A 12097-nucleotide genomic window follows, 5' to 3' on the forward strand; every position below is an offset into this window, starting at 1 on the left:
AAATTGTGATTCTGAGTTCCTGACTCAGCAGCTAGCCCCATTCTTGCCCCTTCACTGAAGGGATCTGACTCTGTGATGCTCTCCATCTAACAACTCAGTGGACAACCCCTCACTCCTGATCAATTGTCCTACTTTGCTCAGAATTGTTCCATTAAAGACTGATCCTCATACTGTACATGATAGATATCTCTTCAGATTTTTACCCACTTCCTGTTCCTTGAGATGCTTTGATGAAATATGCAAAGGAAAAGTTTTTATAATTCAGTGGCAGTTGAAGCCTTGAGCCTGCTATTAAATTTTAAGCAGCTTACTAACATCCAGTTCACTTTGTTCTTGCAATACAGCTCATAGCTCTAGTTTCAATCAAAATACTGAAGTCCCCATTATCCTTACAGTTCCTGCTGTTTTAAGCTATACATCATGGTGATCAGTATACAGTGATCCAAAGACCAATTAGCACATTATCTAGGTACCTGCAGTGTACTATAATGGGGCCAGTATCTGGAATACTTAGTTGCGTTCTGTTTACTTGGTCCAGGAAACTCAATACTCCTCCTGGTTCATTGGGAACTCCATGGTCAGGCCAGCTGAGATACTGATACTGCCATATGTGCCGAGGCAATTCATTCTGTGTGAAATAAAACCATAAACATATTTTAATTTACTGGTTTATTTTGCAATCAAAATCCATCAATAGAAAAATCCAGATTTTGAGCTGAGCTGCAGAGTAAAATGTAGCTAACCAAAATATACAACTGCAATCAAAATAACGTGGTTTATCTTAGTTTAATAATGTCACATGCTAACCCCTGCTTATGTATTATTTGTCTGTATGTGTGTTATGTCTGGTTGGGTGTCTGCATGTTTTGCACCAAGGACCGAAAAATGCTGGCTTTGTCAGGTTGTACTTATGCAATCAGATGATGAATTTGACTTGATTTGGTATATGATTGGAAGGAAAAATTGAGAATCACCGGCTTACTAATCACATTGAAATTGAAAACATCCAAAATGACAGCAGTCACTCAACATTATTCTTTTGAAAAATTGTCACTGCATCTGCCGAGATCACCCCTGTAAATGCAGCTGCATCGAATGACTCTTTAAAAAATTCAACTAAATGATGCTGTTGATGAAATTCCAATCAAGTGCATAGTTACCCGGTCTGTTCGTGTAACCTCCAGGTCTCGTACAATGTAATCTTGTGCCATGCGTTCTCCAAGATTCTGCACTGAAATCGTGCCATACACATTTGATGTCTGTGAACTTGGCCAGTAGCGAACACATTTATTCTGTAAAAAAAAAGCAGACGATGGCAAATAACAGTGCAATTCTCATCATGAAAATTCAACAAAAATATTTATAATACACAAGTTAACTCAAATACAATAGCAGGAAAATCTCTTTCTAAAGAACTTTGGGCATATTGCTACGCATGCAAAATATTTTTGCTTGGTGATATGCTGTGCAATGATTTCATCGAAGAATGCAATTTATTTTAAAACTGCAAGGAGAATTTTGTAAAGGGGTACAGAAATGGCCAGTCAGATGTAAAAAGGATCTATTGTCAGGACCATGTCAAAATGAACACAAGGGTTTTATGGTACTCTCATTAAAATAATTGGTCTGAACTCCTGTTATGTATTAGTCTTTGTGTTGAGAATGCAGTATAGCAGGCATAGTATCACATTTAAACAGCTATTCCTGTGCCCTAAAATGCCAAACGTTCTTTTACAACAGTGCGAGTTTATAAAAACAAAATAAAATAGTTGAGCTTGGGACAGGGGTGTCAAACTCTCCCACCATGGAGAAAGGCCTAATGTGATATGGAGAGAGGGGAAATCAAATATTTCATGTTTTTAAAAGGAGGGGCATCTTTCTCAGGAGTCTGCCATCTAGGCTGCTGGCAACATTTGACAGAACACATGCCTGGCATTTGAAAAATGACAGTCATTAGCCTGGAAAATTAAATATCAGTGATCTCGTATATGTTGGAGTACTTAGGATATTATCTAGCTGACCTCAGGGAGTGGCTCCTCTTTCCACAGTGGGTCCCTGCTTCTTCGTACAGGTAAGGGCTTCACCTTTCTCTTCTGGCGTCTTTCCTTCTTCTTTTCTTCCCGTTGTTTTTGGCTTTTCTTTCTTTGGAGCCATTTCCTCCACACCTTTATTTTTTATTTGTTGTGATTTGTGTGTCTGGGGCTTTGCTTTTTCTTTACTTTTTTCCTTCTTTTCTGGAGAGGGCTGGTATTCTCCTACCGGCCACTACTCCATCATGTGACTCCTGGATACTAGCTAGCTAATGAGAAATGTTGCTTAAGATGGCCATAAAAAGAATGAATAAAAGTATCGAAGTAATGTGTCTTCAACTAGACTGCTTACCTTTATGGGTGAGAATAGAGTTCATAGGGGGTGGACAATTTCATCGTGATGCAATAATGTAGGAGCGGGGTATTCAAGTGAGGACGGTACCGAAGGCCAGTACCGAAGGCCTATAATAATGTAGGGGCAGGGTATTCAAGTGAGGACGGTACCAAAGGCCAGTACCGAAGGCCTACAATAATGTAGGGGCGGGGTATTCAAGTGAGGACGGTACCGAAGGCCAGTACCGAAGGCCTACAATAATGTAGGGGCGGGGTATTCAAGTGAGGACGGTACCAAAGACCATGTACCAAAGGCCAGTACCGAAGGCCTACAATAATGTAGGGGCAGGGTATTCAAGTGAGGACGGTACTGAAGGCCATGTGACGTCAGGGCTTATTTATCATTCCACACATGAAAAAGAATTTGAAAATGAGAGGACCACCTTTTGCCATGGTCCAGACACATGAAAAAAAGAAACTGGCACAAGATTTCTGAAGTAAGAAGAAGAATTCCAAACATAAATCTTGAACTACTACCCAAGCTTTGAGGAAATTAGAATGAGGTCACTCAGAGAGCAGAGTAATAATGATGAGAAAAACAAGGATTTTGATTCAGAAGGATAATGAGGTTCTTGAGTCATTCAAGTCGTATGCCCTTTGGCCTGACTCATTCATACCGACCAAGTTGTCTTCCTGAACTTCATACATTTTCCTCATATCCTTTTAAACAATTCTAATCATTTTAAAATGTTGTCGCTTTAGTTGCCCATTCAGAGCCAGCTCTTCAGCGCTTGACGTCCTGCTTTGCGGAAACTGCCAAAATGTTTGGCCTGGAAGTCAGCCTGAAGAAAACTGAGGTCCTCCATCAGCCAGCTCCCCACCATGACTACCAACCCCCCCACATCTCCATCGGGCACACAAAACTCAAAACGGTCAACCAGTTTACCTATCTCGGCTGCACCATTTCATCAGATGCAAGGATCGACAATGAGATAGACAACAGACTCGCCAAGGCAAATAGCGCCTTTGGAAGACTACACAAAAGAGTCTGGAAAAACAACCAACTGAAAAACTTCACAAAGATAAGCGTATACAGAGCCGTTGTCATACCCACGCTCCTGTTCGGCTCCGAATCATGGGTCCTCTACCGGCATCACCTACGGCTCCTAGAACGCTTCCACCAGCGTTGTCTCCGCTCCATCCTCAACATCCATTGGAGCGCTTTCATCCCTAACGTCGAAGTACTCGAGATGGCAGAGGTCGACAGCATCGAGTCCACGCTGCTGAAGATCCAACTGCGCTGGGTGGGTCACGTCTCCAGAATGGAGGACCATCGCCTTCCCAAGATCGTGTTATATGGCGAGCTCTCCACTGGCCACCGTGACAGAGGTGCACCAAAGAAAAGGTACAAGGACTGCCTAAAGAAAGCTCTTGGTGCCTGCCACATTGACCACCGCCAGTGGGCTGATATCGCCTCAAACCGTGCATCTTGGCACCTCACAGTTTGGTGGGCAGCAACCTCCTTTGAAGAAGACCGCAGAGCCCACCTCACTGACAAAAGGCAAAGGAGGAAAAACCCAACACCCAACCCCAACCAACCAATTTTCCCCTGCAGCCGCTGCAACCGTGTCTGCCTGTCCCGCATCGGACTTGTCAGCCACAAACGAGCCTGCAGCTGACGTGGACTTTTACCCCCTCCATAAATCTTCGTCCGCGAAGCCAAGCCAAAGAAAGAATTGGACCTGCTTTCACCACTTGCTCTGGGAGCACATTCCTCAGATCTTCCACTACCCTTTTTAATCCTACCCTTGCCATGTAACCATATAACCATTTATGGAGCGGAAACAGGCCATGTTGGCCTTTCAAGTCCGCACCGGTTCACTGATTTTGTGCGCCCTCTTCAGACTATTTATGCCTTCTAGTTTTAGGAAACTATCCTGGCAAAAAGACTGTAACCAAGCACTTTTTCTACACTCATGATTTTACACACCTCTAAAAGGTCACACCCCAAGCCTACTCCACTCCATAGAAAAAGCCATTGCCTATCTAGTCTTTCCTTTCAACTCAAACCCTCCTGTCCTGGTCAAATCCTTGTGAATCTTTTCTGTACCCCTTCAGGCTGAATGATATCTTTCCAATAGCTTTGTGCCCAGAACTGCACACAATACCCTAGTTGCTGGGTGATGTTCCAACACCAGTCCTCAAGATAAAACCATAGAAATTCGGAGAAACACAGAAGCTGCAAATGCTGGAATCTTGAGCAATTAAAAAATTTCTGGAGAATCTCAGCATGTCAGACAGAAATGTCAATGTTTCGTATTGGAGCTCCTTATCAACACTTAATCTCTGAGTGGTCATTTCCACCCATGAATGCCGTTTGACCTACTAAATTCTTCTAGAAAGTCATCTCGGGTTGGTGCTGCTAAATGCAACTTACTGCAGTACCAACATGTGTTCTGCCTCAAAATTTAATTCAATTTACCGCAGGAGTAATACACAAGTTGGTTATTAATCTGCTGTAGAGAATGGTGGTCTAAAGTGAGGGGGTTGGGGAGTGGGGCAAAGGGGAGAAACCCCAAAAGAATCTAGTGTGTGGATGGGATTAGGACCAAAGAAGAGGGTAATGCAAAAGATGTGGGAGGGGGGAAGGGAAGAGCAGAAGACAAGTAGATGAAGAGAGAGAGAGAGGGCTTGTACCCAAGGAACGAAGACTGCTCAGGTGGAATATGAAGTTGTTTCTCGAGTTTACGTTGGGCCTCACTCTGGCAGCAGTGAGACCCAGGACAGATAGGTCAGTGAGGGAATGGGATTTAAAATAGCATGCAACTGCAAACTTGGGATGGCCATGGTGGACAGAGCGTAGATGCTCTGTGAAAAGACCTCAAGTCTATGTTTGGTGTCACTGATGAAGAGAAGGCAAGCTCCTACTCTCACCTCATCTACTGCATTCAATCAACCCCATGTAGTATCCTCTACATCAGTGACACCGAAACAGTTGTGGACTATTTGGTAGAGCATTTACTCTGTCCACAATGACTATCCAATCTCCTGGTTGCATGCCATTTCAACTCCTTTCCCATTTCCACACCACATGTCAGCCCTGAGCTTTCTCCAGTGTCAGAATGAGGGACAGAGGAAGAACTCATCATATTCCAGCAGGGCAGTCAACAACCAAATGGCATGAACTCAAGAAATTTTCTAATTTCAGGTAACGAGACCCCTCTCTTCTTCTGTACCTCTTCTGGTCTTTCCCATTTCCCTCCCTTTTTTGTCCTCTTTCCTTCCAAACCCCCTAGGTATTCTCATCTCCCTCCTCATTTTTTGGCTATATCTCACTCCACTCTCATTTTCTAACAAGATTCTTCTATGCTCTCTCCTCTAGCCCTTGCCCTGCACCCCCCCTCCCCCCAATTCCCTTCGGTCCCACCTGGTCTTTCTTTACACCACTATTTTCACCTTCTCTACTTACAGATTCCAGGCCTGAAACCACTGTCTCTAATCATCCCCTCCACCCTGTGTGACTTGTCTTCCTCACATGACCCCTTTTGTTTTCTTGTCTCTCTCTCTCTCTCTCTTTCTCTAGCATCTGCCTCTGTCCCTCATATTTCATTTCCACCTGGTTGCCCAATCCTCTGTGGGGGCCCCTTTCTCATCTCTCCCACCCTGGACTATTTCACACTGTGCAGATGAAGAGTTTTGCCTCAAACACTGACTATTCTTTTTCTCCCACTGATGCTGCTTGATCCACTGAGCTCCTCCATTGTTTGATTGCTCATGGCAGAGATGGGCAGCAGGCTGCTTAGTTCTGGAGGACATCAAAGCCAAGGCTGAAAGCATTTCTCACTTGTGGTCTAAGTATAATGACAAAAAGAGTCCCGATAAACTGTTCATTTCGGAGGTTATTGCATAGACAGCTTGACTTTTCATTGAAGAATACTTACAGAAATTCCTAAATTTATACATTCTTTTTGATAGAACAGAAATAATAAATATTTTATCCATGCACAAGAAGTCACTCACCTTTCCTCTTTCTACTTCTTTGGTTGTCATGACAACCACATGGGCATCTTCCTGATAAATCATTTTCCAAAAATCATTAATGGTTTCCTGAAGACAGCCTTGTGTTGCAATGTAGTTTTTACAGTCATCTCCATTCTTTCCATTCTTCAGGTTTATGCAGACAAAGGTAAAACATTGTTCCAATGTATGGCATTTCATTTTCTTTTACTCAAGTTGAACACAAGTTAAAAAGTGAACAGTTGACGTTTTGGGTCAAAACCTTGGTTCAGGATTGAGAGCTACTGAGCATCCCACTCTTTTCTCGAGAAGGTGGAATGAGTTGCCAGCAGAGGTGTTGGATGCAGGGGTTGTTTTGACATTTAAGAGAAGATTGGATTGGTACATGATTGGAGGTGAATGGAGAGCTATGGTCTGGATCCACGTCAATGAGACTAGGACATCAAAGATTATGGGGATAAGGTCGGGCAGTGAGGCTGAGTGGGAAAATGGATCAGTTTGTGATTAAATGGTAAATCAGATTCAATGGGCTATTTCTATTCCTATGTTTTATGGTCTTAACTAGGCACAAAAAATAGTTTAGCACAGACTAGATGGGTGAAAGAGCCTGTTTCTGTGATGTAATGTTCTATGTTCTATTCATTTTCTTCCATGGATACTGCCTGACCCACTGAGTTCCTCCAACATTTGATAGGTAAACATACTCTGCAATATTGTGGATACAGAAGCCTTTGATAAAACTCACAACTCATTTATTTTCTCACAAATATAAAACATTAGAGCATCATTCACATAGGATTACTTCAGTGATGGAGGAGTTAAATCAATAAAATCCAGCAATGAGTTTTAATTGCCTTGCAATATCTGCAGAATTTAAATTTAGTTTACAACTTCAAACTTTAAAAAAAAGCTACTCTTGAAAATTATGACACAAAGCTACCAGATTATCGTTAAAGACAGATAATGTCATCCAGTTCCCTTCTTTGGAGGATGAAATCTGTCATCCTTAACCCATCACATAACCACACCAAAGTTGTCTGAAAAAGGATAGAGAACAATTCAGTGGAGAGGTAATCAGGGATGGGAAATCAATGCAGACCTAATTAGTGATGCTAATTTCTTGAAAAAAAAAGTACAAATACATAAAAATATATTCTGGAGTCTCCACAAGTGGCTGGCATAAAGGATTTCCACTACAGTTTTTCACCACGGTCATTCTGAGAGAACTGAATCCTCTTCAACCCTGGTATAGGACAGAGCCAACATGCAGATCCCATGAAGCAACGTGCTCCAGCGCCGTGGAGAAGTTTACAATAATCACAAAGCCATATTTCGTCCACTGGGCAAGACTAAACAATTGAATAGACTACCCTTATTGGAAAAAATAACCAGTTTGAAAAGAGTGAAGCTTAATCATGGTCACAATGGTCCTGATAGCACTGACAACTTTTCCTAAGCTATGGCTGTAGCTGGTGGCAGACTTCAGTCACCATGCCCTCTTCTGCTCTGCTTGTCTGACTTCAATTTCCTAATTCTGTTGGGAAATTGCAAAGGGAATGTTTCTATCACATCCATGCTACAGCATTGATTTGTCCAGAAGTCAAAGTTGCCAACAACCTCCCAGCTCCCACTTTGCCACCTCTGCATGCTTTCTTGATTCAAGAAAGCAGTATTTTTGAATAACAAGCCAATCCTGGTTACATTTCACCAAAATAAAGAATTTTCAAGTCACCTTGAAAATGAATAAATACTTACTGTGATATGATTAGCATTGATATAATCAGATCCTATTACACTTTCATCGACTTCTTTTAGCCTAACTCTGGTATTATCAACTGCAATCAAAAGGCAATGATGATCATAATCAGGATGTTCTTTTTTTTTAAAAATTACTTATCTATGATGGCAAAACAGTGTTCCAAGAAGAACAATGCGTTATAATGAGTACAGATACGTTGGATGTTGATGAAACACATGGTGTGATAAGTGCAATGCATGCCAGCTCACTGCAAACTGTGCTCTGTGGAACATTTTGTTACAATTAGTTCTGACAGGAAGTGATGAAGTTTGGAAACATTAATTCAATTTTTATATTTAATTGACATTTGTAAAAACATAAATCAAATCAGTGATAATCAATGCTAAATATAAGCTCAATATTTTTTAACAGTATGATGCAGCTTTGATGAACAAGCTCATTTTTAATCGCAAATAAATCTTTGCACTTGCCTTCCAATGGAGTGAGAGCAGGACAATACTGATAGAAGCAGGGAGGTAATCTTTACTTACATGGCAAAATGTTTTTGTATCTGTTTTTGTTTTTGTTTTCTATTCGCTGGCCCTCCTTTCTGCTGTACAACAGTTTGTATTCTTGCTGCTGAAGAAGCTGTTAAGGAAAAATGATGAAATGTATATCATATGCCTGATTAACTTTCAGTCAGCTGGGCAGCCATTTATAAGAATCCATTACAAAAACAGTCATTATATTTTCAGAACTTCATTTACTTTTTGCTACAAAGCATGTCAATAATCCTTTATTTACAATCATATATTCCTGTAGACATTTTCGCACTTAATTTTGTGACGGCTAAATAATTAATATTTTTCCCTTGCTTTGATCTCCCAAAGGAGATGGTTAAGTTATTTCAGGTGTATGCAAAACAAGATATACCAACAGTATTCAAGCAGTTGTTATGGCCAGTTAAAATAGTTTTTTCTGTGTCTTTCATTTAATCTGCCAAGTAGCTCATTTCAAACCCTTTTTCATTGGCTTTCAGTAGCGCAGATCACAGCCAAATCACTTCTACCTTACCGTTGTGCCTAAACAGGTTAAGTTTTGGAGACAGATAAAGGGCACATTACCTCATTGTCAGGTTAAAGAGCTGGTGACAAACAATCAACGTGTGGTGATGCAAGGTCATCAACCTCAAACTAAACCAACTCTGCTGGAAAAACTCAGTGGGTCGAGCAGAATCAGTGGGAGAAACAGAATGGTCAGTGTTTCAAGCCAAAGCTTTTGACTGGTGAAATGTAGTAGAAGGGGACAGGATGGGAGAGATGGGGCAGGAGTTGCATCAGGTGATCCTGATAGAAGTTAAGCATGACAAACTGAGGCAGAACATTGGCAGGTAACATAAAAAGAGCCAAGAAAAACAAAGGGGTCAGGTGGAGGAAGTCAAGTCATACAGGGTGGAGTGGGTTTGTTTAGCTTCAGATTCCATCTTCATTCCCCTGTGTCTTCATCTATCTCAAATGCTTGTTTTACTCCCAAAGCTGTTACTTAATCTGCTGTTTTTTTCAACATTTTCTGTTTTATTTTATTTTGAATGTATAGCAGCTGAAGTAACTTACTCAGTAAAGAAGAAGCATCAAATGACAGGACAGAAATAAACACAAGTCATGGATTGAATGAGGCTAAGGAGACAAATGTCGGTACCTACAAGATTGGGTGTCACCTATTGGCTGCTCAAGCTATGATTTACACCAGGCAGTTGATATGTGTGACTTCATACTATTTACAAAAATACAGAGACATTCACCTCAAACTCTTCCCAGAAACCTTGTTTGGCCTTTTCTGTGTTATCTGCTGTTTTATTGAGTTCCTTCACCCGATTCTCTATATTTGCAGCATTTATTCTTGTGGCATTAAATGGCTGTAAAGAAAAAAGCTCTATTAAAATCATATTCTTTTTCAGCTGATTTAATTGAAAAGTCATTATCGAGCACAAATGCCAGATGAAAGACGACAGTCAAGTCTGAGGGAGAAATTCAAGTTGTGCATGCACTGATTCTGAATAAAATCAATGTTAATCTAATTAGATTTTCTGTAGAGATTTGGGACTGAGAGGCTGAGGATGTGTGGATGGAGAGAGTCAGGGATCAGAATGAGGGATTGGTCAGTACATATCACACCAGGCATCCTAACAAGGAAGGGCATGCAATTGATAGAAGATTCAGGCCATGATTCAGAAAGCGGGTTGGACAAAGAGGTCAGGAAGAGTACTGACTGTCGGTGATCTGTGAAGGTGGGAGGAAGGGTTGGTGGAGGGGTGGGGGGGGTTGTTTGGTCAGCAGACCAGTGTCGGAGAGACAGGAACATATTTTGAGGTTGCTTTTGGGGGTGGGAGTTAATTGTGGATGAATGGTGTTGAGCAGGTAGAAGTGAGAGATGCAACCCCCTTACCTGGTAAATATGTGTTCAGGAGATTTTCTTTGAGTAATGCTGAAACTGATCTCAAACTCTATCATGCCTTGCAGGAATACTGGGAACAACTAAACATGGTGGGATGGTGAACATCCCTGTTCACGTCCTGGGACTCTAATCCCTCAGTGAGGGAGATAGATGCACGGGATTCACAAAGAAAAGAGAACAGAGAACACTACAGTACAGGCTCTTCAGCCGTCAATGTTCCACTGACCTATATATTTCTACTCAAAAACTACCCCATAACTCTCTATTTTTCTTTCAGCCATGCGGAAGCCTCCACCACCAACCTGGCCATGTGCAACTCTGTGGAGAAAAAAAAACTTGCCTCTGATATCTCCCCTAAACTTTCTTCCCTTCACTTTTAAGATAAATAGCGCAGAAAAACAAGATACAATGATCTAATTGTATTTTAATTTCAAAAGAATTCACCTTGTTAGCGGGAAGGAATAAAGGCAAATTTAATTGTACAATTGTTTCCCTCGCGGTACATTCACAGGTAGCACAGCTAGAGCTGTAGCTTCACAGCTCCAATGATCCAATTTCATTCCTGACCTCTGATGCTCTCTCTGTGGAGTTTGCATGTTCTCCAGGTGAGCACATGGTTCTGGTTTTCTCCCAGGTACCAAAGATATGCGGCAGGTAGGTTAACTGACCACTATAAATTGTCGCTTGTGCATAGACAAAGGGTAGAATCTAGGCGGATTTGCTGGCAATGTGGGGAAAGTAGAGGAAGTTTTATCCTGCACACTGGCCTAGACGATGGATTGACGTGGGTTCCTTCTACAATGTGCAGTGATATAAGAATTTTTTTAAATCTTGAGTATGTACTCAAATCTTTGAGCAGGGCAGGACAAGTCAAGGAGGTTATTAAAGCAGCTTATTTGGTGCTTAAATGCATTGATAAAAGAGTAAATAACAAAAGGTAGGATATTATTCTAAACTTTTATCAAACACTGGTTAAAAAGTAGATAGACAATAGACAATAGGAGCTGGAGAAGGCCCTTCGGCCCGTCAAGCCAGCACCGCCATTTTACAGATCATGGCTGATCACTACCATCAGTACCCCTTTCCAGCCTTATCCCCATAACCCTTAACTCCTTTGCCCACTAGAGTCTTATCTCTCTTTTGAACATAATCAGCGAATCTGCCTCTACCACCCTCTGTGGCAGAGCATTCCACAGACTCACACTTCTCTGGGTATAAAAATGCTTTCTCATCTCCGTCCTAAAGGGCCTAGCCTGTATTCTTAAACTATGCCCTCTAGTCCTCGTCTCCCCCATCATTGGGAACAAGTAATCCGACTTCACCCTGTCTATCCCCCTGATAATTTTGTATACCTCAATCATGTCCCCCCTCATCCTTCTAAACTCCATCGGATACAAGTCCAGTTTTTCTAGCCTTTCAGCATATGTCAACCCCGCCATCCCTGGAACTAACCTTGTAAATCTGCGCTGCACACCCTCTATAGCTAGTATGTCCTTCCTCAAAATTGGAGACCAGAACTGGACGC

General features: G+C 41.7%; 1 protein-coding gene across 2 annotated transcripts in view; it reads right to left on the reverse strand.

Annotated features, from left to right (window-relative positions):
• The window catches only part of ptpn11b (protein tyrosine phosphatase non-receptor type 11b), a 115366-nt gene that overhangs the window by 30020 nt on the left and 73249 nt on the right, over window positions 1-12097 (reverse strand). For both annotated transcript variants that reach the window (XM_069918350.1, XM_069918351.1), the window contains exons 6-11: window positions 9920-10033; window positions 8670-8766; window positions 8136-8215; window positions 6384-6527; window positions 1161-1292; window positions 474-628 (exon numbers count right to left, since the gene is read on the reverse strand). In XM_069918350.1, the coding sequence (XP_069774451.1) occupies window positions 474-628; window positions 1161-1292; window positions 6384-6527; window positions 8136-8215; window positions 8670-8766; window positions 9920-10033 (722 nt within the window). The remainder of the gene's footprint in view (window positions 1-473; window positions 629-1160; window positions 1293-6383; window positions 6528-8135; window positions 8216-8669; window positions 8767-9919; window positions 10034-12097) is intronic.

Source organism: Narcine bancroftii, chromosome 2, assembly GCF_036971445.1.
Source record: "Narcine bancroftii isolate sNarBan1 chromosome 2, sNarBan1.hap1, whole genome shotgun sequence".
NCBI lineage: Eukaryota > Metazoa > Chordata > Chondrichthyes > Torpediniformes > Narcinidae > Narcine > Narcine bancroftii.